Source organism: Mastigoproctus giganteus, chromosome 11 (assembly GCF_048544385.1).
Source record: "Mastigoproctus giganteus isolate SK-2022 chromosome 11, ASM4854438v1, whole genome shotgun sequence".
Taxonomy (NCBI): Eukaryota; Metazoa; Arthropoda; class Arachnida; order Uropygi; family Thelyphonidae; genus Mastigoproctus; species Mastigoproctus giganteus.
In genome coordinates, this window is record NC_143585.1 from 143613655 (window position 1) to 143641314 (window position 27660).

At 38.5% G+C, this 27660-nt stretch overlaps 1 protein-coding gene across 1 annotated transcript in view; it reads right to left on the reverse strand.

Moving 5' to 3' along the window:
* The window catches only part of LOC150078492 (transcriptional regulator protein Pur-beta-like), a 247945-nt gene that overhangs the window by 68869 nt on the left and 151416 nt on the right, over window positions 1-27660 (reverse strand). Inside the window, exon 7 of the mRNA XM_090384653.1 lies at window positions 15008-15128. Coding sequence (XP_090240779.1) covers window positions 15008-15128 — 121 coding nt within the window. The remainder of the gene's footprint in view (window positions 1-15007; window positions 15129-27660) is intronic.

The following is a 27660-nucleotide window of genomic DNA, read 5'->3' on the forward strand; positions in this document are numbered from 1 at the left end:
TTTGATATCCTATACTTGGATCTTTAGAAGGCTTTTCATACTGTTGCACATGGAAGACTGCTGCACAAATTGGAGCAGTGTGGTATTGGGGGCAAATTGCTGCTATGGATAAAGGGATGGTCAAGTGAGAGAAGACAGAGGGTGGTAATCAATGGACACTACTCTTCGTGGACTAGTGTTATTAGTGGCATCCCGCAGGATTGAGCATTGGGTCCATTGTTGTTTTTTGTATTTATTAATGATATTGATGAAGGTATATCAGGCGTTACGTCTAAGTTTGCGGATGATATGAAGGTTGGCAGGGTTGTTAATGACAGTACGCTACTGCAGCAGGATCTAGAAAAGCTGAGGAGATGGGCTGAGAGGTGGCAACTGAAGTTTAACATTGACAAATGTAAAGTACTGCATATGGGTAGCAGTAACCCCAGAGAAACAGATCAACTGTTTGTTTGTTTGTTGTTTGTTATTTGGTTTTTAGGAGCATTAGCAACTAAGGCCATATTGCTCCGGGATATGCGGTGGTCATTCCCTGACCTTTTCACATCCTCCGTATTTGGTGGTGACGGGCTCGAACCCCGGTCTAATCAAGAAGCGTGTGCTATGCACTGCTGCTCCTTCCCACCTGGCTACGGAGGTGCCAACAGATCAACTGTGTGGTACTATAGTCAGGGTGGTAGAGAATGAAAAGGACCTGTGGGTAATTGTGCAGTCAGAAATGAAGTTTTTTGAACAGTGGAGAGTCTGCACCTCTTGGTGTCATGTCAACAATATACAGGAATTTTTTTAGCAGGGATAAAGAGGTGATTATCCCATTGTTTAAGGCAATGGTCAGGCCACACCTTGAGTACTGTATACAGTACTCAAGGTGTGTATACAGTACTTCCTAAAATTCAGCCTCCAGGTCTGGAAGCTGAATTTTAGGAAGGATGTAAAGTTACTGGAACAAGTTCAGAGAAAGGCAACAAGATTAGTGAATGGAACAAATGGTTGCTCTTATGAAGAAAGGCTTAAGTTGTGCAAATTACAGTGTTTGGAGACTAGGCACCTGCAAGATGATGTGATTTAAGTGTATAAGGGCTTGAATGGTTCGAGGAAGCTCAATGCTGATGGGATTCTTCCTCTTTCCCAGATTATTCGCCTGAGGGGACATAAATTCAAATTGAGGAAAGACAGTTGTTGAACAGATATGTGGAAATTTGCCTTTAGCCAGCAGGTGGGTGATATCTGGAACAAACTTCCATCTGTCATAGTAGCGGACAGCCTTAAATAAATTCCAGACAGAACTAGACAAACATTTGGAGCAAATGGATGGATGAAATGGGAAGGGGTTTTTTTTATTATTATTTTGGCTGATGCTGTATAAGCTTGCTTTCTTGCATCATATACCTCTACTAATGCTAATGCTAACTCTGCTTATACCACATGTTTTATTTTAGCTTTATATCACTTGTTCTGTGCAGTCCATGATGATCAATGTGTACTATGCATTATACAAATTTAAAATTTCTTAATTTCTATTAATATTTTATATAATCTTAAATTCTATTATTTTTTATATAACCTTAAAATTGATTTTGCCATAGTACATGTTGGTCATCGTAGAAACAGAGAAACGTTTTTTTCTCTAAATTTGGATGGTTGACCCTGTTGGAAGTTACCTAAATTGTAGGTATAGTATCTTATGTAACTGTACTCTTTAACAAAGTAACATGTTTTACCTACATGCACACACAAAGACATTCCAAGGGGAACGTCTTTGTGTGTGCGCAATGTAAAGAGTGCGAGGAAATCAGGCGCCAACTCAGCATTGTTATGGGCTTATATGAGAGCTTGAAGGACAGGGTGGATACCCTCAAAGGATTTAAATTGAGGGGCCCATCAAGCTCTCAGCTGCCCACATCAATGCCAGAGCTTGCACTTGAACATCAAGCAACACAATAGCAAACCCCAAGGCAGAATGCACTGGTACCAAAGGAAATAGTTGATGTAGCTGACTCTATTGTCAGGGGAAATGGGGAACATATTGTGCAAAAAAGGAGAGATGGAAGAGGACCAGGGTATATCTGTAAAGGTTGATGACATTGTAGAGCAGATATCATCTTTTAAGAGCACAAAGGGTGATACTGTTGTACACGTTGGCACTAATGATATTAAGAGTAGGAGCCTGGTGGAATTACTTAACAAGTACAAGTCAATGCTGAAAAAAAGCTGTGACTTAGGGTTGAATTTGAAAGTGTCTGCAATTCTGCCCAGACACGATAGGAGGGAGTATATGATCAGATTGTGCAAGGTTCAAGGGGTAGAATTTTTCTCAGCCTGGTCTGTGCTTGTTAACAGGAGAGACTGCTTCTACAGGGATGGGATACACTTAAATAGAAAGGGTGCAAGAATATTTGCTGATGCTATCGAGGGAGAGTTAGATGGGTCGGAAAACTGCTAGCTCGTGGGGATACACGGACTAATAGATTAAAGTAGCTGCTGGCAGAGGTAAAAGTGATTCTTGCACTACTTCTATTTAAATGCAATTAAGCACAGCCTGGAAAGCAAGGAAATGGGGATTTCCAGAACTGCTGGGAGTCATAGTTGAACAAGTAAATACATGGGCTGTGTTAGGGTTACTAAGAGTAAAAACAGGTGCATGTATACTTGCATGTACACCAATGCTAGGAGTATAGTTAATAAATTTAATGAGCTTGAAGTGCTAGTCAAGACATCAAAGGCAGATATCGTTGGGATATCATAGTCATTGTATCACACAGACATAAGCAGTGCAGAACTGGAATTTGGGGAGTACAATGTGTACAGAAAGGATGAACAGGACAGGAAAGGGAGGAGTGGTTATGCTGTTAGTTAAGAAACACATAAAATCTAAGGAAGTGCATCCAATTGATATTGGTGGACAATGCAATGTTGGTATTTTTGGTGTGACATAAGCACTGAGATCATAAGCAACAGGGAACAAGGAGGTAGAACTCCGAAGACAAGAAAATACGATTCATCCTTTTTATCATTAGGATTCACAAGTGTTATTATAGATGGCTTGGAAAAACCAATGTGTTTGTTTTGTACGAAAGTTTTGGCTGCAGATAGTATGAGCCCAGGCTGTTGTTGTTGTTATTATTTGGTTTTTAGGAGCATTAGCAACTAAGGCCATATTGCTCCGGGGATATGCGGTGGTCATTCCCTGACCTTTCCGCATCCTCTGTATTTGGTGGTTACGGGCTCGAACCCCGGTCTAATCAAGAAGTGTGTGCTATGCACTGCTGCTCCTGCCCACCTCGCTATTGAGGTGCCATGAGACGAGGCAAATTAAAACGGCAACTTAAAACTATGCATTCTGAATACGTTGGTAAGCCCGTAGAATTTTTTCAAAGAAAATTAGATGAGTTTAATAAACAAAAGCAAACTTTCAAAAAAATAGTTTCTGTTCCATCAAATGCATAGCTTCTTACAGTTTCTTACAGAATTGCGAAATGTAAAAACCACAAACAATAGGAGAAACTCTAGTTTTTCCAGCAGCTATTGATATGGTTAAAATAATGTTCGGCGAATCATATGCGAAACAGTTGCGACAAATACCGCTTGCTGATAATACAGTTGGCAGAAGAATTGATTATATATCTGAAGATCTTTGCGATCAGTTAGTTTTTCAACTGCGTACTTCGAAATTTGCCATACAAGTAGACGAGGCAACTGATGTAGCTAAAGATGCTCAATTAATTGCACATGTTCAATATGTTGCAGAAACTAATATAATGGAGGATATATTGCAACCCCATTCCTGGAAAGGCCACATCCAATGAAATTTTTAATATAATTGGCACTTTTTTTTTGATCAAAACGACAAAGTGGAATAACTGCATTGGACTCTGTACTGAAGGAGCACAATCAATGTCAGGACACAAGGCACATCTTCAAGCATTAGCTAAAAAGAAAGCACCTGAAGTTATCTGGATGCACTGCATGCTTCACAGAGCTGCTCTTGTGTCAAAAAATATGAGCAAGGAACTTAACATTTTTACAAAAGTTATGAAAGTTAGAAACTACATAAAAAACAGTCCTTTAAAAGTTAGGTTGTTTGCAAAGCTGTGTGAAGATATGGAAGCTGTGTGAAAATATGAATTATACCTAACTTCTATACTATTGTGAAGTGCGCTGGCTATCTCGTGCAAAAGTGATTCAAAGGGTGTTTGAACTCAAAAATTGCAAATTTTTGAAATTTTTGCAATTTGAAGAGATTGCAACTTTTCTTGATGAAAATCAAGATGAAGAGGCAAATTTATTTAGGAATGACAACTTTATTGTTAAACTTATCTATTTGGTTGAAATTTTTGGAAAATTGAGTGTTTTGAATAAATCAATGCAAGGACCACAAATGCATTCACTGATTCAAAAAGACAAAGTGAAAGTTCATAAAAAAATTGGAGCTATGGAAATCAAATTTACAAAAAAATAAGTTTGACATGTTTCCACTTTTGAATGATTTCTGCGCCAGAGTTAATATTGAAGCAAACAAAAATCTATTTACTGAACACTTGGATGGTTTGCTAATGCAGTTTTCACATTATTTCGAAGATCTTGATTTTACAAAGTTCGCATGGATACAGAATCCATTTGTTGATGAACAAGATGATGAATTTGGATTGACAACTATTGAAAAGGAAAAATTGATAGAATTATCATGCGATACTTCACTGAAACAAAAATTTCAGAGTGAAATCCTAGTTCAATTTTGGTTGAATCGAAGTGAAGAATATAATACTTTGTCAAGCAAAACAATGCAAGTACTGCTGCCATTCGTAACATCATATTTATGCGAAACAGAATTTTCTGCATTAGCTGCAATGAAATACAAATATCGAGCCCGTTTAGTAGTAGAAAAAGAGCTACAAGTAGCACTCTCCTCAATGACACCTAGATTTAATAAACTTTGTGCTAATAAACAAGCACATCCATTGCATTAAAAACAAATTTAAAAATGAACACATATATAGTAAAATCTTATTATTATTCTGTCAATTACGTTTTTTTCATTTTTTGTATTAATACATTATTTACCATTTAAAAATGTCTATATTATTTTATGAAATAAAAGGGGGTGAGGTGCCAAGATTAGATTTTTTTTTAAAATGGGGTGTAGTAACAAAGTTTGGAAACCACTGTTATAGAGATTTGTCCAGTACAGTCCAAAAACAAATGTCCACGTGGGATGGTCTGGGAGGGATTTCAGTTTGTAAGCATACTGTAGATACGGTTGCTTTTGTTTAAGCAAAAACAATGGATTATTTGCTTCCATGTAGAGACTTTGGACAGATATTCAAAATGCTCCAGTAGCAATATGGACAGCCTGATGGTGGATGGAGTCCAACTGTCGAAGGACTAGCATTTTTAGCATTAGCATTTAGCATTAGTAGAGGCATTTGATGCAAGAAAGCAAGCTTATGCAGCATCAGCCAAAAAAAAAATAAAGTAAAATAAATAAATAAAAAATAACCACTTCCACTTCACCCCTCTGTTTGTTCAAAATACCTGTCCAGCTGAGCCTTAAACTTATTTAGGCTATCAACTTCCACGACAAAGGATGGAAGTCTGTTCCACCTACCAACCACCCGCTGGGTAAAGGCAAATTTCCGCACATCTATCTTACATGTGTCTTTCCTCAATTTGAACTTATGCCCTCTCAGGTGATTATTCTGAGCAAGAGGAAGAATCCCATCATCATTGAGCATGCTCAAACCATTCAAGGCTTTGTACACCTCTATCAGATCACCTCGCTGGTGCCTAGTCTCCAGACAATGTAATTCGCAAAACTTAAGCCTTTCTTCGTAAGAGCACCCCTTTGTTCCATTCACTAATCTTGTTGCTCTTCTCTGTACTCGTTCCAGCAGCTCTACATCCTTCTTGAAATTAGGCCTCCAGGCCTGTATACAGTACTCTAGGTGTGGCCTGACCATTGCCTTATACAAGGGAATAATCACCTCCTTATCCCTGCTAAAAAAAATTCCTATATATCATTGACAATACACCATGAGCTACTCTTGCAGCCCATCTGCACTGCTCAGAGAACTTCATATCTGCCTGCACAACCACCCCCAGGTCCCTTTCATTCTCTACCACTGTCAGTGTAGTACCACAGAATTGATACGTTGCTCTGGGGTTGCTGTTTCCCATGTGTAGTACTTTACATCTGTCAACGTTAAACTTCATTTGCCACCTCTCAGCCCATCTGCTCAACCTTTCCAGATCCTGTTGCAGCAGCATAGTGTCAGTAGTGTCCTTGACAACCCTGACTACCTTTGTATCGTCTGCAAACTTTGACATTAAACTTGATATACCATCATCAATATCATTTATGAATACAGAAAACAATAATGGACCCAACACTGAGCCCTGAGGGACTCCACTAATAATATTAGTCCACGATGAGCAGTGTCCATTGATTACCACTCTCTGTCTTCTCCCCCTCAGCCACCCCTTTATCCACAGCAGCAATTTGCCTCCAATGCCACACTGCTCCAATTTGTTTGTTTGTTTGATTTGGGTGTTATTGGCTCCAATTTGTGCAGCAGTCTTCCATGTGCAACAGTATCAAAAGCCTTTCTAAGATCCAAGTATATAATATCAAAGTTATTCCCTGCATCCAGTTGTTTTGTGACTGCATCATAGTATCCAATCAAATTGGTCAGGCAAGACTTCCCCTTAACAAAACCATGCTGTGTCCGAGCTATAACTGAAATCTTGTCTAGATGATTCTGCAGTGCTTCTTTAACCAGTGCCTCCATTAATTTTCCTGGAACAGAAGTTAAACTCACAGGTCTATAATTACTTGTGTCAGCCTTTGATCCTCCCTTGTGAATTGGGGTCACATTTGCACATCTCCAGTCCATGGGTACCTCCCCTGAGTCCAAGGAAGCTCTCATAATTATGGCTAAGGGTTTGCTTACTTCCTTTGCTGCCTCCTTTAATATAACCCCAGGTGCCTTTCTTGTGTTTATCTTCAACAATTTCTCCTCCACTTTACTCTCAGTTATTACAAGATTCTCTAGCTTACTGCTAGAGTTGAATACACCTCTGGCATTCCCCTCGCTGAATAACTCCTCATCTGTGAATGGCGATGCAAAATATTCATTTAGTTTGTTAGCTACCTGAGCAGGGTCATCAACAGTTGACCCATCAATATCAAGTGGACCAATCTGATCCATCCCCTTCCTTCTAGAGTTTACATAAGTAAAGAACTCTTTGCTGTTTTTCTTTGCATCGCTTGCCAAGGATCTCTCGTAATCTGCCTTCGCCTGCCTAACCTCCTTGGTTACAGATCAACTTGTATCTATCATAGGCTTCTGTGTCACGTGTTAATTTGTATGTATCCCATGCATGTTTCTTCTCTGCCATATGCCTCGTCAGTTCATCTGACATCCATTTAGGCCAAAACCTTGAACAATATTTCTTAGTTGGTATGTAAAGCCTAGTAGCTTGCAAGATAAGTTCTTTGAATGCTTCCCATTTTGAATTTGCTGTTGGTAACATCATCAGTTGATCCCACTGTATAGAATTTAAATACTGTCTCAGTCCATTGTAGTCGCCTTTACGAAAGCAATACCCATTCCCTTTACCCCTAATGGTAGTTACCTCTTTGAGTAACTCCCACTTCAGAACACTGTGATCACTGCCACCTAGTGGTTCATTTATCTGCAGATTCTTAATGCATGAAGAATCACTACTGATAATCAAATCAAGAGTATTACTCCCTCTAGTTGCCTCCCGAACATGCTGATGTAGAAAACAATCATCCAATAAATCCACAAAAGCCTTGCTAGTGTGTGAGTGACCAGCCCCCAAATTCCAGTCAATATCTCGGAAATTAAAATCCCCCATTATAAGACTCTCTGATTTACTGGCCCACTCTATTTCTCTGTACGGTTTCTTATTATACTCATCAGAGTCATTAGGCCTATAGCACACTCCTACTCTCAATTTTGATCTCCCAATGCTTATGTCACACCAAACTGACTCGACACTGCACTGTCCAGTGATGTCGACTGGCTTCATTGGATTTTATGTGTTTCTTAACTAATAGCATAACCCCTCCTCCCTTCCTATCCTGTCTATCCTTTCTGTAGACATTGTACTCCCCAAATTCCAGTTCTGCATTCCTTATATCTGTGTGACACCACGTCTCTGAAATCCCAACAATATCTGCCTTTGATGTTTTGAGCAATAACTCAAATTCATCAAATTTATTTATTTATGTGTATATCTGGGACCTGCACCAGTGCAAGTAGTCATGTTCAGGGTGAAGCACCTGCAACAAAAATTAATGCAAATGGTCTTTTGCAGTGGCCAAAGACCATTTGCATTAATTGAACAGGTTGTCAATGGCCAGGTATTCAAGTGATTAATAGCATGTTGTAGTCTTTCAGTAATCCACATGTTGAATGACTGTGAATATATGTTAAAGTAATCAACTTAGAGGGTGCTATTTACAACTGGAGGAAATTGTTCTGTAGTGGAATTCACTTTAATGGCAAAAAGCGTAACACTTAAAACTGATCCTTGAGGCATTCCCTCCTCTTGGGAGAAAGGTCAAGAGAAGGTGGATCCTACAAAAACTTGGAATGATTGATGGAATAAAAAGTTTCTAATGAAAACAGAGAGATGACCTCTAAGATGGAGGGTTGTAAAGGTCTTTTAAAATACAAAATCTTCAAGTTATGTCACGTTTTTCTATGTTGAAGAACACAGACATCATTAGATGCTCTTCTTTTAGGGAAGCATCTCTGACTCGTGTTTCCAGATTACGTGGTTCAATGTGAATCTGTTCCTTGGGTTGTTTCTGCACATTGAATATAAGATCATTTGCTTCTAAGATGAGCAATGACCCATTCTCTCCAAGTTTTGCTCAAAATGTGATAGGGTGATAGTTTTGATATGTCAGCATTACCCCACAGGGTGTTACTGAAATCCCCTAATTACATGATAAGATCATCAAGTCAATGGAGCAGACTGTTAATAAAACCCAACTGCAATTCTGATTGCTACTGCCTCTTTGCAAGTTGTAAATATCATAGGCTGAATGGGGGATCTAGTTGCCCACGAGGATAGCAACTCCTCCATGAGCAAGGTTCTCTACCTGTCCTTGTGAATGATAGTAAGGTTATGCAAGTTGGGTCCATATACATTTCCTGCAAGAAAAAGCAAACTGGCTCATGCTTTTCCACGAGGGCCTTGATGTCACTGGTATTTCACTAGAATCTGCAATTCATTCTGGGAATGCTCCATTATTTCGGCTTATTTTTCTCAGCCTTGGATTTAACCTTTTTGGGAAAGAAGGACTGCTGATCAGTGTCTATTTCTTCTTCAGTAAAAAAGTTCCAAGGCTGATTCATTTGGTGCCTCCTTCACCTCGACATGTATTTTTTTCTTAAGATACTACAGCTTTTTGTGTTTCCCTTTACCATCAGATTTTGGTAAAGGGATACAGCATTAGGAGGTAGGAGATATTTTAGTGGCAGCTGATTGGTCCTTCTGTGAAGATTTCTTATAGTGGGTAATTACGGGAGTAATTTAGGTGGAATCTTCATTTCAGATGTTTTCCAATGGAAGATCTCCCTGCAACCTTCTGGGCATATGCAGGTTTGTTTGTATTCATTGGTTTCACTGTTTTTCTTATCTCCTGATATGATATGTTCAGCTGCACCTTTAATCTTTGTATTCCCTTTTCCTCTTTCCAACTCTGGCATGCTCAGGAATACACAGGAGGCACTTCTTGGAAGGTTATATATGTTGGTTTTTCAAATAAGCATATTGTGGTTCCACAGCCCTTTCACTATATTGAGCATATGCACAAGCACCCCGAGAGGCCATTTGTGAATGTACATATTTCTGAAACTTTTTATTATTTTTTTTTTATTATTATTATTAGCCATATGGTGCAAGGAAGCCAGAGGTTTATGCTGCACCAGACAAAAAAAAAAAAAAAAAAAATTCCAGAGTTACCCTGAGAGAGAGAGAGAGAGAGAGAGAGAGAGAGAGAGAGAGAGAGAGAGAGAGAGAGAGAGAGAGAGAGAGAGAAGAAATGAATCACCAAGAAAGAGAGGAATGATGATTTCCAGCTCAGAACCTATAGGTGCCAAGCCCATACTCACATCTGGTGAGTATGGGCTTGGCACCTATAGTTATATTGGGCAGCGAAGATAATCAGCTATAACTGAATTAGATGTTAGCGAAGTGAAAGTAAGAATGTGTTCTGGTGGGGAATAGATTCCCATCGCCATGCACAAATACGAGGGCTTGCGAAAAGTAAGGGAATGATGTTTAATAATACGAAGTTGAAATTACACACCAAGAAATAAGTGAACATGTACTACTTCTCCACAAAGTCTCCAGTTTTATTGATGAACTTGTCCCAACGATGGATCAGTTTATCAATACTAGTACTGAAGTCCGTGCCCACGTGCAGCAACCAACATCGCACCGTCTAATGAACCTCCTCATCTGTGATGAAATGCTTTCCTGAAAGGTGTTTTTTCAGAGGGCCAAACAAATGAAAGTCTGAAGGTGCTAAGTCTGGGCTGTAGGGGGGAATGTGACAGTTTCCCAACGATTACAGATCAACCACTCAAGAGTGGTGTGGGGAGTGTGTGGAGTTGCATTGTTGTGCAACAAAATCATGCCGCTTGTCAGGAGTCCTGGTCGGTTGCGTTGAATGCTGGCTTTCAGTTTTTCCAACATTGCACAGTAAAGCTGTGCATTGATTGTTCCTCCCTTTGGCAAGAAATCCACCAATAGAATGCCTTGGAAAAAAAGTCATGGCCATAGAACTCTGTGGCCATGACTTTTTGGATACTGGGAACAGTTTTGAATTTTTTTGCACACAGGAGATTGTGTGGATGTTTCCAGGTCAGAGTCTTGTTTGCTCTCCGGGGTAAAGTGATGAACCCATGTTTCATTTGCTGTGACTATGCGAGCGAGAAAATCCTTTCCTCCGTCGCTATATCGCAACAGGTTCTCCATACACATCCCCATGGGTTTTGCTTTGTCCTCCTCTGACAATTGTCTAGGCACCCAGCGGCAGCAAACTTATCGTGAACAGTCGATTTACCCATATTCACTATTTGTGCAATTTCACTCGCCTGTTTTCAAGGACGATGCCCTTCATGCATGAAATGTTGTCTTCTGTCTTGCATGATAAAGGCCTGCCCACCTATGTCGATCTTCAATGTCAACACAGCCTGCTTTAAATTCATTGCACCTTGAGGTGACAGTACCGCAACACTGCACTGGCGGTTTTTTTGAACGTTATTAATGGGTCTATCTGTCCACCGCATTTCATCTCATTCCCTTTCACCATTATTAAGGGAAAAAATTATCTTATTTTTCGGAAATCACTTGTAACTCCTGTCCAGTTAGCAAAACATGCATTGGAAATTTGGTGCAAACCATCCTTTCCTCTGATATGGTACTCCTCTAACATTGGGGAAGAACATCTCACTGACCCCTCAGCAGAGATGGGGGAACACCTGGTGCTGTCAGACAATTAACACACTGACACCTTCGATGACTCAACCTCATTCCCTTTCACCATTATTAAAAAAAAAAATGTGTAACCTTACTTTTTGGAAACCCCTTGTATTTGTTTAGCAGCTTTGCTGTGAGGTGACAGTACCGCAACACTGCATTGGTGGTCTTTTTGAACGTTATTAATGGGTCTATCTGTCCACCGCATTTCATCTCATTCCCTTTCGCCATTATTAAGGGAATAAATTGTTATCTTATTTTTCGGAAATCGCTTGTAACTCCTGTCCAGTTAGCAAAGCAAGCATTGGAAATTTGGTGCAAACCATCCTTTCCTCTGATATGGTACTCTAACATTGGGGAAGAACATCTCACTGACCCCTCAGCAGAGATGGGGGAACACCTGGTGCTGTCAGACAATTAACACACTGACCCCTTCAATGACTCAACCTCATTCCCTTTCACCATTATTAAGAAAAAAATGTGTAACCTTACTTTTCGGAAACCCCTTGTATTTGTTTAGCAGCTTTGCATCTTTAACTCAGAATAGATCTCCTGTTTGGAAACATTTAGAAGATCACGTTCAGATGCCTCACAACGAATTTAGTGTCTTAAGGGGTATAACAGTGATTGCCATTCTCCCAACAGAGGTGGCTTGAAGGAGCTGTTCTGAGCACTTGCCATTTTTCATTTTGGCAAGAATGTCTTCAGAAAACAGCTGTCGACAGCCTGCCAAATCCTTCTGGATAAAGAAGGATTGGCAGGCTCTCCTTCAGGTGTGTGACCTGATATAACTTTGGTTCTCTGTCTTTATACTGAGGTGACGATATCCGGGTCAACATCTAGTTGTTCTGGTAGGGATGACCTTGTTAGGAGGCCAGAAAAAAGGTTTGTATTATCAGGATTCATGGTAGTTTAGTTTTTTATTCAGTATCCAGGCTCCCCACCTGCCCAAAGGGAAACTCACTATCTGACAAGCAAAAAATGTGCTTGGATGTGGGATGTCAGGGCTACCCAAGCACACACCTGCACCACTGCCAGCCTGTATCTCATCCATCAGATCGTGGGGGTTGGACATGGTACTGATATGGTTCACCCCACAGGAAAATCCACCAGACAACTGACCCTGAACAAACCACCAAGGACCAGCCATCTTATCGAAGTAGGGGACAAAGTGGTGTGTGTGTTAAAGCTGGGCCCCTGAACCACCAGGATCCATCTCTCTGATTTCCACAGGTTGCAGCACATGGCAAACAAGTTGGACTCCTATGGTGTTAGCTGGAACCTAAGATGTGGGTGTCAGATTCCGAGATGCTAATCTGGAAGATCAACAGTGTCACTGAGAGGTCCCTCACCATTCCCGTACCGAGGGGTTGTGATGGGAAATCGTGCACCACACGTTCAACCTGAAACTATCCCTCTGAAACAACATGTAAATTTTTAGTGATCCAAATTCTGCAGTTGTGCCCATTCACCAAACGTATAACCGTCTAAGTAGCTGCTGTCATGTTAATTTTGATTGGAGCATTTTTACACGAGAAAATCAGTCATGCTTCATTCCTACACTTGAAGCTGGTTCTCCTTCTACACATTTTAACAATGTTTCACAGGTAAATTTTTGTGGCTTACTTCATTTGTTAGCAAATTCAAAGTGATTATAATTAACAGTGTCAAACTATTACCAATCATACAAGAGAAAAGCTTATGTTTAACTTCTCTTTCTCTATGTGGATATTCAGGGATGTGCTGCAATGTTAAACAAGGACCTTGGATATATTTAACAAGGGGCTCTCAAGTGAGTCCCCTCCTATCCCCCTGTGGCACTGAGAAAACAATTTTAAGCTGGAGGTATTTTCCATGTAAAATGTCAGTTACACAGGGGGAGGCAGAGAGGAAATATGAACCACAACCATGAGTATAAGTGTTTCTAGGTCTATCTAAAAAAAAAAAAAAAAAAAAACTCAAAAACCTGGTCGTCACCTCCCCCTTATGATGATACCCGGATATGATAGTGCACTTTCCCGTGACTGATATGAGTGATGGCCCAAGAGACTGAAAAATTTTAAAAAATCAAATAAAAAGTTAAAATGCCTAACACAGTAAACCCCCGCTATTTGCGGTATCTGTATTCGCGGTTTCGCGTATTCGCAATCGCCGATTTAATATAAAATGAAACCTAAAAAAATGTGAATTTTAAAGCGCCGTGAATATTTTCCGACATAAAAAAAACATGAGCGTGGCTAAAATTATCTTTCCTGGTCAAAACAGTGCTCAGTGGGTGGGAGGAGAGGGGTGACAAAATCGTGAGCGTGGATGTTTCTCGCTAATCCTTGTTCTGTATGTGTTATGCGCTTGTCATGGAAGGTTTCGTCGTATGCTTTTAATTTCTATGCTTATAAATTGAATAAATTTATCAATTTATAAATTGATATGCTTACAAAAATGATAAATCTACTGTTTTGCAGTGTAAAACAGATTTTTTCGAGTGTGTTAACGGAAGAAAGTGACTTTATTGTGGACACGTTCTTTCTAACCCCTACAAAAATATGGCTAAGAATAACAAGAGAAATGTGAAAATATCAAAGAAGGTGATGACATTAGCGAATAAAATTGAGTTATTAGATAAAATTTCTAATGGTGAAAGTGTCTCCTCAGTGGCAAAATATTATCAAATCAATGAGTCAACGGTATGATCAATCAAAAAATTGGAAGAAAAAATCCGCCGTAGGGTCCGTGAAAACGCGCTAATTTCTTCAAAACTTTGCTCTGTAACTCGTGATGTTAAATTAGAAAAAAATGGAAAAAGCTTTAAATCTGTGGATAGAAGACCGAACTCAAAATAAAATTCCATTAAGTTCACTCATCATTCGTGAAAAGGCAAAACTCCTTTATCAACACTTTAGCGAAACTGGTGATAGCACTGGTGGGATAAGTGTTTTAGCTAGCAAAGGTGCTGGTTTGAAAGATTTGTTTGAAATTTCTAATAAATATTACATTTAATATTAAATTGTTTCTTATTTTCATTTCGATGCCATATGCTTGCATTTCACTATGTACTATCTATGTACATAGTCATATTATGAAGGTGCATATAATACATACATAGACAAAATTTTAGACTAGTTTTTCTTATATATTTCATACTTGGGAACGGAACCCCTTTATTTCTATGGGAGCCATAACTCAGTATTCACGTTTTCAGTATTCGCAACATTTCTCAGGAACGTAACCCTCGCGAATAGCGGGGGTTTACTGTATATATATTTTAGTTCCAGTAGAATTAATGTTTTGTTCTGTTGAAATCAATAAGTGTAAAAAAAAAAGTATTTTGAAATAAGTATTGCAATCCATTATTAAAGGGTCAACAAACAGAATTAAGAAATGGGGTAACCCTTTTCCCCAGAAATAAAAAAGTTGGGTTCCTGTCTGTTCTCTACAATCATACAGTTGGGTTCACCACAACTGCTGAGTTAAGTTCCCCCCCACGCCTTACCATCATCATCTGTACCAAATTCTTCTAATAGATCTGTGAGAGAATCTCGAAACTCAATCATGCCCTGTGCTGGTATGGCAATTTGTGAGCGTGGTCCACCCCGAGTTATTGTTTGTGAAACCTGAAAAAAAATAAAAATAAATAAACAAATAATAATAATAATAATAAAATAAACAAATAAATAATAATAAAATAAATAAATAGAGAATAATAATAAAATAAATAAATAATAATAAAATAAAAAATAAAATAAAATCAATGATAGGTACTAATGTGTATGTGTGTAGAAAAAACAATTTATATTTTTCTAAATCTTGCTCCTCATCACAATGAGATTGGAAATGAGTAATTCGGAACCAATGTGATTTAACACAGTGATTTTGTTCTAGTATGATTTTTACTTATTTCAATTGAATAAGGTTAGTTTACCCAATCAGTCCATCAGTATCCATATCAGCATCCATCCATAGGTAAATATATCTGCTAATTTTCTTCAATTACTTATCATTAGGCTTATTTAACTGTCCTGTTATGAGACCAGGACAGGAGTGGGAAATCTTTTTACATTGGAAGGCCAAATTTTATTTAACCAAGATACTATTAAGCCACATGCTGAGAATTAAATATATACAAAAAAAAAAGTTATATTTTTGTAGGCATATTTACAGTTTTAATTACAGCCTGTTATTGTATGAGGAATTTAAACAAAAAAAATTAGTCAAGACATTTATTTGTTTATCAAAGATGATATAACAAAACTAAAAATGGACGAATTTAGACAACAAACCATTTAATGACTTTTTTGTGACTGCTTAATGCCAGATAGTAGTCTGATATTTGATTCCAACATCTTTGAGCGTAATTTTAATTGGTCCTCCAAGTGAATATCCTTCATCTGAGAACTCAAGCTTGTTTTTATTTGTGTCATATATGAAAATGTTGATTCACAACAGTAGGTTGTGCCAAAACAAGAAAACATTCGATGAGCATGTTGATGTAGACGTGGTAACAGCATTTTTCCATATTTAAAGAGGGTCCTTCTTCGCGTGAAATAGAGACACCAGACTATCTTATAAGAGCTCAATTAATTCCATCTAAGTCATCAGGTGCTTCAGAGACAACAACCAGGTGTGGTTGAAAAGCTAGTTTCAGTGCGAGATCATGTTTCTCAAAATCAGCAAACCTTTCATTGTATTTTTCAATCAGGGAGTCTAGAACAGCTGTGTATTCTTTCATGTCGCATTTCCTTAATGATTTGTTTGTATCCTGTTCATTAATTACTTTTGCCAGTTCAGGAAAGTGTTCAGCTGAAAGTTCCAATCGGCTAAGCAAGGTTTTAAAAAAAAGGTCAGATTTTCCAAAATGCTTGTATTTTAAGTCACATCTCACATTTAGGTTGGGTTTTACCTTGCAAAAAAATATTCAGTTCATTTTGCCTTGATATTATATCACACAAAAATGCAATATCTCTGCATGATTCCACTTTTGACAATTCGTACTGTTGATTCAGTTCCTGAAAAAAACCTTGATTTTGTTTTTGCAAAGATAAAAGTTTGACAAGTATTTGTCCTTCGGACAAACAGCACACTTTAGAATGATATGGCAGATCCATGCTGAATATTTCATCATTAAGCTGAAGCATGTTGTGAAATTGCCGATGTCATGATGTATTAGCTTAAATGTAGTTTACAATACCTATAACTTTATTTAATGTTACACTTAAAACAGTAGATTTGGCACAAAGATTCTGCTGATAAAGAATACAGTGAAAGCAAATCAAAGTATCTGGATCTGGCAAGTCTTTCTGTGGTAACGTAACAAATTCTTCATGTTTTCCTTCATGGAAGGTGTGACATCTGTGCATACACTTACTAAATTACATAAATTCAATTTCACTTCACGGAATTTTTCTTTGAAGATGGTGAAGATGTCAATTCCACATATTCTGGCAGTAAGGGTACCTAAAGTCAGTAACCCCTCGTGACAATGAAATTCTGCAGTTATAACATGAATAAAAAATAACACCTGCTCAGAGTCAGTAATGTCAGTGGATTCATCCAAGGGGATTGAATAATAAATGGCTTTGCTTTGGCATATTGCATGAAGTTGTTTTGTTATATTATGAGCTAATTCATGTTGCCGATCAGTTATGGTCCTCCTTGAAAAAGGTAGTTGTTTGTACTTATTAACCTTAGCTGAATCTAAACATCCCACAACTTCAACAATGCATTCTTTTATGATTTCCACATCGCTAAATACGTTATTTTATGATTTCCACATTGCTTCTTCCAAGTATATATGCTACTTTGTGTTGCTTCAGTGATGTCATTCCCTTGTCCTGACATAGTAGTAGTAGTAGTAGTGGTGGTGGCATGTAATGCAAGAAAGCAAGTGTATGAGCTTATGCAGCATCAGCCAAAAAAAAAAAAAAAAAAATTCGCACAACCATTTCCTCTAAATGTTATTATTATTATTATTATTATTATAATAATAATAATAATAATAATAACTTTGTCCAGTTCCTCCTTAAAATCTTTAACTTATCAACTTCCAAACCGACAGATGGAAGTTTGTTCCAGCAATTAACCACCTGCTGGCTAAAGGCAAATTTCTGCATATCTATTATATATCTCTTTCCTTAATTTGAATTTATGCCCCCCCTTAGGTTCATAATCTGAACAAGTGGAAGAATCCCTTCAGAATTCAGTGTACTCAACCCATTCAAGAGGGATTCTTCCTCTTGCTCAGAATAATCACCTGAAATGGCATAAATTCAAATTGAGGAAAGACAGATGTAGGATAGATGTGCGGACGTTTGCCTTTAGCCAGTGGGTAGTTCGTTGGTGGAACAGACTTCCGTACATTCTGATTTACTAGCGAACTCTATTTCTCTGTACAATTGTTCATTGTACTCATTAGGTCTATAATACACTCTTACCCTTATTTAAACTTTTGCAGTGCTTATGTCACACCAAACTGACTCAACAGTGCACTGTTCATCTGTATCTACTGGATGTACTTCTTTTGATTTTATGTTTTTCTTAATTAACAGCATAACACCTCCTCCCTTCCTATCCTGTCTATCCTTTCTGTACACATTGTACTCCCCAAATTCCAATTCTGCATTCCTAATATCTGTGTGACACCACATCGCTGATATCCCAACAATATACGCCTTTGATGTCTTGACCAACACTTCAAATTCATCAAATTTATTTACTATACTTCTAGCATTGGTATACATGCACATATTCTTATTCTTAGTTACCCTAACACATACCATATATCCACCTCTTTCACGATGACTGCCATCAGTCCCTGAAACCCCCAGCACCCCTCGCTTCAGGCCGCTGCTTATTCTAATAGAAGTAGTGCAAGAATCACCTTCACCTCTGCCTGCAGCTACTTTTAACCTTTTAGTCTGTGAATCCCCCCCCAAGCTAGCAGTTTTCCAACCCACTAACACTGCCTCGATAGCATCAGCAAATATTCTTGCACCCTTTCTATTTAAGTGTATCCCCTCCCTGTAGAAGCAGTCACTCCTGTTAGAAGCAGTCTTTCTTGTTTCAGACCATGAAAAAAAATTCTACCCCTTGAGCCTTGCACATTCCCTCTAGGGCTGAATTAATTGACAAGGCTCTCAATCATGTACTACCTCCTATCGTGTCTGGGCAGAATTGCAGACACTTTCAAATTTAACCCTAACTCATGACTTTTTTGCAACATTGACCTGTGCTTGTTAAGTCAAAGGTGATATTGTTGTACACGTTGGCACCAATGACATTAAGAGTAGGAGAACTGCAGATCTCCTACTCTTAATGTCATTGGTGCCAACGTGTACAACAATATCACCTTTTGTGCCCTTAAACCCTTAGCCATAATTATGAGAGCTTCCTTGGACTCAGGGGAGGTACCCATGGACTGTAGATGTGCAAATGTGACCCCAATTCACAAAGGAGGATCAAAGGCTGGCACAAGAAATTATAGACCTGTGAGTTTAACTTCTGTTCCTGGAAAATTAATGGAGGCACTGGTTAAAGAAGCACTGCAGGATCATCTAGACAAGACTTCAGTTATAGCTCGGACACAGCATGGTTTTGTTAAGGGGAAGTCTTGCCTGACCAATTTGATTGGATACTATGGTACAGTCACAAAAGAACTGGATGCAGGGAATAACTTTGATATTATATACTTGGATCTTAGAAAGGCTTTTGATACTGTTGCACATGGAAGACTGCTGCACAAATTGGAGCAGCGTGGCATTGGAGGCAAATTGCTGCTATGGATAAAGGGGTGGTTGAGGGGGAGAAGACAGAGGTTGGTAATCAATGGACACTGCTCATCGTGGACTAATGTTATTAGTGGAGTCCCTCAGCGTTCGGTATTGGGTCCATTGTTTTCTGTATTTATAAATGATATTGATGATGGTATATCAAGCTTAATGTCCAAGTTTGCAGACGATACAAAGGTTGGCAGGGTTGTCAAGGACACTACTGACACTATGCTGCTGCAACAGGATCTGGAAAGGTTGAGCAGATGGGCTGAGAGGTGGCAAATGAAGTTTAACATTGACAAATGTAAAGTACTACATATAGGAAACAGCAACCCCAGAGCAACATATCATCTCTGTGGTACGACACTGACAGTGGTAGAGAATGAAAGGGACCTGGGGGTGGTTGTGCAGGCAGATATGAAGTTCTCTGAGCAGTGCAGATGGGCTGCAAGAGTAGCTCATGGTGTATTGTCAATGATATATAGGAATTTTTCTAACAGGGATAAGGAGGTGATTATTCCCTTGTATAAGGCAATGGTGAGGCCACACCTAGAGTACTGTATACAGGCCTGGAGGCCTCAGTTCAAGAAAGATGTAGAGCTGCTGGAACGAGTACAGAGAAGGGCAACAAGATTAGTGAATGGAACAAAGGGGTGCTCTTGCAAAAAAAGGCTCAAGTTTTGCGAATTACAGTGTCTGGAGACCAGGCACCAGCGAGGTGATCTGATAGAGGTGTACAAAGCCTTGAATGGTTTGAGCATGCTCAATGCTGATGGGATTCTTCCTCTTGCTCAGAATAATCACCTGAGAGGGCATAAATTCAAATTGAGGAAGGACGGATGTCGGATAGATGTGCGGAAATTTGCCTTTGGCCAGCGGGTGGTTGGTTGGTGGAACCGACTTCCATCACTTGTTGTTGAAGTTGATAGCCTAAACAAATTTAAAGCTCAACTGGACAGGTATTTCGAACGAACGGAGGGGTGAAATGGGAGAGGGTTTTTTTTTTTTTTTTTTGGCTGATGCTGAATAAGCTTGCTTTCTTGCATCATATGCCTCTACTAATGCTAATGCTAATTCAAATTGAGGAAAGACACATGTAGGATAGATGTGCGGAAATTTGCCTTTAGCCAGCGGGTGGTTGGTAGGTGGAACAGACTTCCATCCCTTGTCGTGGAAGTTGATAGCCTAAATAAGTTTAAGGCTCAGCTGGACAGGTATTTCGAACGAACAGAGGGGTGAAGTGGAAGTGGTTATTTTTTATTTATTTATTTTACTTTTTTTTTTTTTTTTTGGCTGATGCCGCATAAGCTTGCTTTCTTGCATCAAATGCCTCTACTAATGCTAAAAGATGATATATGCTTTACAACTTTATCAACAAGACTAGGGTATGTCTGCCCCTGGCAGACCTACCTGGTCCTATTCCATCTATCCTTTTTACACAATATATTACCCGTCTCCCTGACAACAGAGTCACCAACGATAACTAACTCCTGTGGGACCAGTGGCTAAACTGCCACTAACAGTTTATCATATTTGTTGTCCTTATGAGCCGCATAATGCTGATATGCAATGTATTTCTTCACTGTTCCTAATATGGCATCACAGAGCAAACACATCATTTTATCTTTCACTCCAACAATGCAATACTGCAATTCCCATTCTTCATTGAATACTCTCTTTTCTTCCTTAATGCTCTTTTCTTATTTCTTGACATAATCGTGTTACCAGTAAAAATTAAAAATGTAATACACAGATTGAATTTTAAAGGAAACAAGTATTGGAAACCAATGGCACTGGGGAGAATGACAGGAATGTCAACTGATACTGACAGCAGTCAGCGATATGAGTCATCACTAATAAGAAAGGTAACGTTGCTAAATGAAGTTCAGTTTCAAATGGAAATGATACCACATCATCTATAGGGGAAACAATAATATACTGTAAAGATTAGCGAATTAGAATAAATGCTTTATTTTGTATTTACTTTGATATATAATTCATTATTATTTTCCTTAACTAGAAAAGGCAATGCATATATTTTCTTTAATATGTTACAGTTCTTTCTTAAGCTCTCAGGCCTCTGACATGAATCACTGGGTGTTTGCCAGTTTGCCAATTACTGAGTTGCCACTGACAAGCCTCTCACTAACTACTAGCCAGGTGGGAAAGAGCAGCAGTGCATAGCACAGGCTTCTTGATTAGACCGGGGTTCGAGCCCGTCACCAGCAAATACAGAGGATGCGGAAAGGTCAGGGAATGACCACCGCATATGCCCGGAGCAATATGGCCTTAGTTGCTAATGCTCCCAAAAAACCAAATAACAAACAAACAATAACAAATAACAAACTCGCTAACTGAACAGTTATCGATATAAATAATTTTATTTCTTCACTTTGTTTTGTCCTCTATTGATTTATCCAATATTTTTATGCCTTTTATATTTCTTTTGCGAATGTAAGGCGTAAATGTAAATTAATTTATATAAGGAGAATAACAATATATAAAATTTACCTTAAAAATATTTTTAGTTTGGTGTTATGTCATGAAACAAAAGGCAGATTTTGCATTTGAGAGAAATAAACAAAAGGCTGCATGCGGCCTTAAGGCCGCAGGTTCCCCACCCCTGGATCAAGACAAAACTTGGGGGGGGGGGAGTTTCACACCTCGGCTAATGGAGGAATATGGACTTTAAAAGCTTTACACAGGTTAAAAAACTAAGTCGAGCATTCAAAGAAATGTATCCAAATGATAACAATGACCTTTACCATACTTTTTTGATATTCACTCCCTCATCAATGAGCCACTAAATAAAATCTTTGCATTCATTATCCAAAGATATCTGGAGAATGCTGCAGCTCATTAAATATGGTAAGAAGACTTAAATCTGGAGCTCTCTTGGTTGAAACACAAAATCAGAAACATACTGCTGCATTCATGAAATTCTCATCCGTCAGCAGATTAAGCATAAAAGTTACACCACATGTGATGCTAAATAGCTCCAAAGGTGTCATTACCGAATGGGACCTCGTGAATGTCACAGAAGAACACCCAGGGTCCTGAACTGAGCTGGATATCATCATTCTTCTCTGTCTTGGTGATTTCCTTCTACTTTTGACTCTCTCTCTCTCTCTCTCTCTCTCTCTCTCTCTCTCTCTCTCTCTCTCAGGGTAACTTGGGAACTTTTTTTTTTACTGGTGCAGCATAAGCCTCAGGCTTCCTTGCACCATACAGATATTAATAATAAAAAAAAGAACTTGTTCAAGAATTAAGTTATCATTAGGTAACTCACGCTAAACACATTCTAGTACCCACATGAATGCATTATTCTTATCTTTAACAATAAGGGGCTCAATCTGGTGAGTATGGGCCTGGCAAACCCAGAGTTCACCCAGAGCTAGATATCATCATTCTTCTCTTTCTTGGCGATTCTCTTCTACTTTTGACTCTCTCAGGGTAACTCGGGCATTTTTTTTTTTTTTTTTTTTTGGCTGGTATAGCATAAGCCTCAAGCTTCCTTGCACCATGTAGCTAATTATTATAACTTTCCAAGTGCAGTGAAAGCTGGCTATTTAAGCTGCTTTTATATTCCCAATCCACTAAAATTCTACAAATTCCAAAAATAAGGTCACTCCCAAAAAGCATGCCATAGAGTACTAGTCTGCCCAAGATCTACAGAACATATTCAAACAGAATGCTCAATAGAAATAATGAAATTTCCAAACCACAATGGAAATAAAGCAACATACCTTAAATCTTGTGAATGCTGGAAGGAGAAAAAAATCTAGAAATGTGAAGTTGAGAACAAAATAGCTTATTAGGAAGCTAAAAATCATATCACCCTATCACTTCTAAACTTTCTTATGCTGTATCCCTTCAGAAGAATCAAACATAGACCTTCTATTTCACTCGACATCTCTGCCTGGGCATAAACAGGTTTCTTGATACCAAAACAACCCATAAATCAAGCAAACACACACAGCAAGCTAGTTTCACAGTCTTATCAACTCCTCCAGGAAGTGGGTCTTCATCAAATGCAAAACTCAAAGCAAAAACCCAACTCAGTAACCCAACTACTGACCCCAAAGAATCACAAATGGATATGGATAGCCAATTTGGGCAAGAACCAATCCTTGAGATACACAAACAAAAACTGATACGAATTTGGACTGACCCATTTTTTAAAAATAATAGGCTAAAACTGAGTAGTGCAAGCAGAATACAGAACTATCAAAAAAAAAAAAAAAAGTAAGACTCAGCTTTCTATCCCAATTAGAATTAATGACACACTTCATTCAATGGAACAATTTAATATTTAAAATTTAATACATTACATTTACTATTTAATAAACAAATACAACCCTGCTGGCATTTGTTTAAGAAACCTACCTTAGTCCTAGTAGTGTTGCTACCCTTTTTCGGGCCAGGAAGCAAAGAACATGTTCGGGCCCCTACTTAATTAATGAAAATTGCAAAAACAGGAGACAGCCAAAGACGCCGGGCCCCTAAAGTGCCCGGGCCGGGAGGAAATTGCTTTGCCTGCCTACATGGTAGATACGCCACTGCTTAGTCTCCAACTCAACCCTATGATAAAAATCTATACCTCATATAGAAAAGACAGAAATTATTCACAAGCTGCTAATGACGCTGCCATACTAATCAACTCCAACTTTCCACCTAAAGTAATTTTTATAAATACCTCACTGGAAGCAGTTGCATATGTGTTGTCATTGGAATAACTACTTTATTTTCAATTTACCTCGCACCAAGTATCTCTTTGTACATAAAGACTTTGATGATTTTCTGAGACAATTGCCACCACAGTTTGATTATTTTGATCATTCCATTTGCCTCTCCCTCGCCATACCCAAACTTCAAATGGTCATTTTATCAGGATCTACTAAACAGCAATCATTTTACAATAATCTGCAAGTAACTAACAGCAAAACACCCATTTGATGAACCTTACAGGAAGTGGCTGTTTACAAAGACAAACTGGTAAATATTTAGTTCTCATGTGAAATTAGATCACAATGTTATCCAGTCCTGACCAATCAATGTGGTAACTCATTACATAAAAAAGCAAATGATAGATGCAGCAAGTGCCTCCATTCCACAAGCATCAGCATTGCATCGAAGACAGACTAATCACTAACCAAAAGCCAAGAAAGAGAAAAACAAAGAATGGAACCAGTTCCACAAATATCCTACTGCTGTCAACTTCAAAACATGAAATACAGCATCAGCCAAATAAAATAAATAAATAAACAGTCCATCAGTTTTAATAATTTGTATAACTCCTCTTAAAATTTATTCAAACACTTCCACAACACTAGATGGAAGCTTGTGTTCTGACTGAAAGAAATTTATAACACACCTATCCTGCAACAACCATTCCTCCAAACACCTGTCCTTTGGCAATTTAAATTTATGTTACCTTACGTGTGCTGTCTGAGCAAGAATAAGGATGTTATAAAAACTGGCTTACTCACAGGTGCCTAGTTTCCATATGCTGCAATTTGCAGCACTTAATTCTTTCTTGGTAAGAGTACCAATTTTTTCCCCACTAGTCTCGTTCTTCTCTGCACCTGTTCTTGCAGATTGACATCCTCCCTAAAATGAGGCTTCCAGAGGTGTATGCAATATCCAAAATGTGAGCTGACCGTTGCTTTATACAGTGGAATGATTACCTCCTTATTCTTGCTGGAAAAATTCCTATATATCATTGACAAAACTTCATTGGGCTGTTCTAGGATCCTGTGTATACTGTTCAGTGAAATTCATGTCTAGCTGCACAGTTACCCTGAGGTCATTTCTGTTCTCTGCAACCGTGGTACCAGTTAATGTGGTACAGAAAAAAAAATCACAGTTATGTTATTCTGGAATTACTGTTTTCATATGTTAGTACCTTGCATTTCTCAGTATTAAACTTCAATTGCACTTCTCAGCCCATCTCTCAAATTTTTCTAGCAATCATTGTAGTAGCATGCCCTGATTACTCTAACTACCTTTGTATTATCTGCAATTTTAGATATTAATCCTGATAAGCCTTCATCAATAATAAATATTGAAAACAGTAAGGGGCCCGGAACCAAACCTTGAGGGTTGGATGTCCACTAATAATATTAGTCCAAGATGGCAATAGTAGTAGTGCCCACTGATAACCTCTCTCTCTCTCTCTCTCTCTCTCTCTGTGTGTGTGTCTTCTTTCACTCAGCCCTTCCTTTATTCATAGCAGCAGCTTGCCCCTAATGCTGTAATGCTCCTATACATATAGTAGTCTTTCATGTGGAACAGTATCAAAAGCATTTCAGATATTTCAGCACGGTAAAATTCTGTTACAACAAATACTGTTTAAATGAAATTTTCACTATAATGAAAATATTTCTAGGTCCTGGCCAACTTAGAAAGCATTAATAATATGCTTTCTAAGTCTCATTTGAATGAAATATTTTTAGCAAAAACTCAGTATAACAAATCAAAGTCCACCTATGGTTAAATGTACTAGTTTAGAAAAAAAAATTTTTTTTTGATAAATTACGCTACTCTCCATTTAAAAAAAAATTCATTGATGTTTTCTCAGAAGAGGGTGTTTAATTTTCTAATGCTGACTTCAAAAGTGACTTCCGTTTGTTTCCATCACAAAGTTTCTTCAAAAATCACAAAAAAAAAAAAAAAAAAAAAAAAATTGATTTTTCACAAATTTTTATTAATTTTGGCAGAATCTGTGCACTGAAATTATAACAAAATGCTACTTTTACCAGACTTTTATATTTAAATATGTGTTGAAAATGGCAGTGTGGTAAAAGGGACACAAAGGGTGATATTGTTGAACATGTTGGCACTAATGACATTAAGAATAGATCTGCAGACTTATTTAACAAGTACAGGTCAACGTTGAGAAACTCATGGAAGGTTGCAAGTTAGGGTTAAATGTGAAAGTGTCTGCAATTCTGGCCAGATATGATAGGAGGGAGTATATTAGCATTAGCATAGGCATACGATGCAAGAAAGCAAGCTTATGCAGCATCAGTCAAAAAAAAAAAAAAAAAACCCTCCCATTTCACTCCTCCATTCGTTCCAAATGCCTGTCCAGCTCAGCCTTCAATTTATTTAGGCTATTAGCTTCCACAACAAAAGATGGAAACCTGTTCCACCAATCAACTACCCGCTGGCTAAAGGCAAATTTCTGCACATCTATTCTGCAACTATCTTTCCTTAATTTGAAACTGTACCCCCTTAGGTTGTTAGTCTGAGCAAGAGGAAGAATCCCATCAGCATTCAGCTTATTCAACTCATTCAAGTTCTTATACACCTCAATCAGATCACTTCGCAGGTGCCTACTCTCCAGGTGCTGCAATTTGCAGAACTTAGGCCTTTCTTGGTTAAGAGCACCCCTTTGTTCCCCTCACCAATCTTATTGCCCTTCTTTGTACTCGTTCTAGCAATTCTACATCCTTCCCAAAATGAGGCCTCCAGACCTGTACACAGCACTCTAGGTGTGGCCTAACCATTGCCTTGTATAATGGGATAATCACCTCCCTGTCCCTGCTAGCAAAATTCCTATATATCATTGACAAGACTCCATGACCAGCCCTGGCAGCCCATATGCACTGCTCAGCAAACTTCATATCTGACTGCACAATTACGCCCAGGTCTTTTCACTTTCTACTTCCCTTAGTGTAGTACCACACAGTTGGTACGTTTCTCTTCAGTTATTGCTACCTACATGCAGTATTTTGCATTTGTCAATGTTAAACTTCAGTTGCCACTTCTCAGCCCATTTGCCCAACTTATCTAGATCCAGTTGGAGTAGCATACTGTCTTTAACAACCCTGCCAACCTTTGTATCATCTGCAAACTTGGACATTAAACCTGATATACCCTCATTAATATCATTGATAAATATACAAAACAACAATTAAATATACAAAACAACAATTTGCCCAACACCGAACCCTGGGGAACTCCACTAATAATATTTGTCCACGAAGAGCAGTGTTCATATGGTGAGAGCCTTGTCAATCAATTCGCCCCTGTAGAGTTTCTGCAAGGCTCATGGTGTAAATTTTTCTCAGCGTGGTCAGTGTTTGTTAACAGGAGAGAGAGACTGCTTCTACTTAAACAGAAAGGGTGCAAGAATATTTGCTGATGCTAACAAAGCAGCATTAGGTGGGTCAGAAAACTGCTTGCTTGGGGGATTCACAGACTAACATAGATTAACAGTAGCTGCAGGCAGAGGTGAAAATGATTCCTGCCCTGCTTCTACTGAAATCAGCGGCAGCCTGGAAAGCAAGGTGCTAGGTGTTCTTGTGGAACAAGTAAATACATGGACTGAGTTAGGATAATTAAGAGTAAGAACAAGTGCATGTATACTTGCATG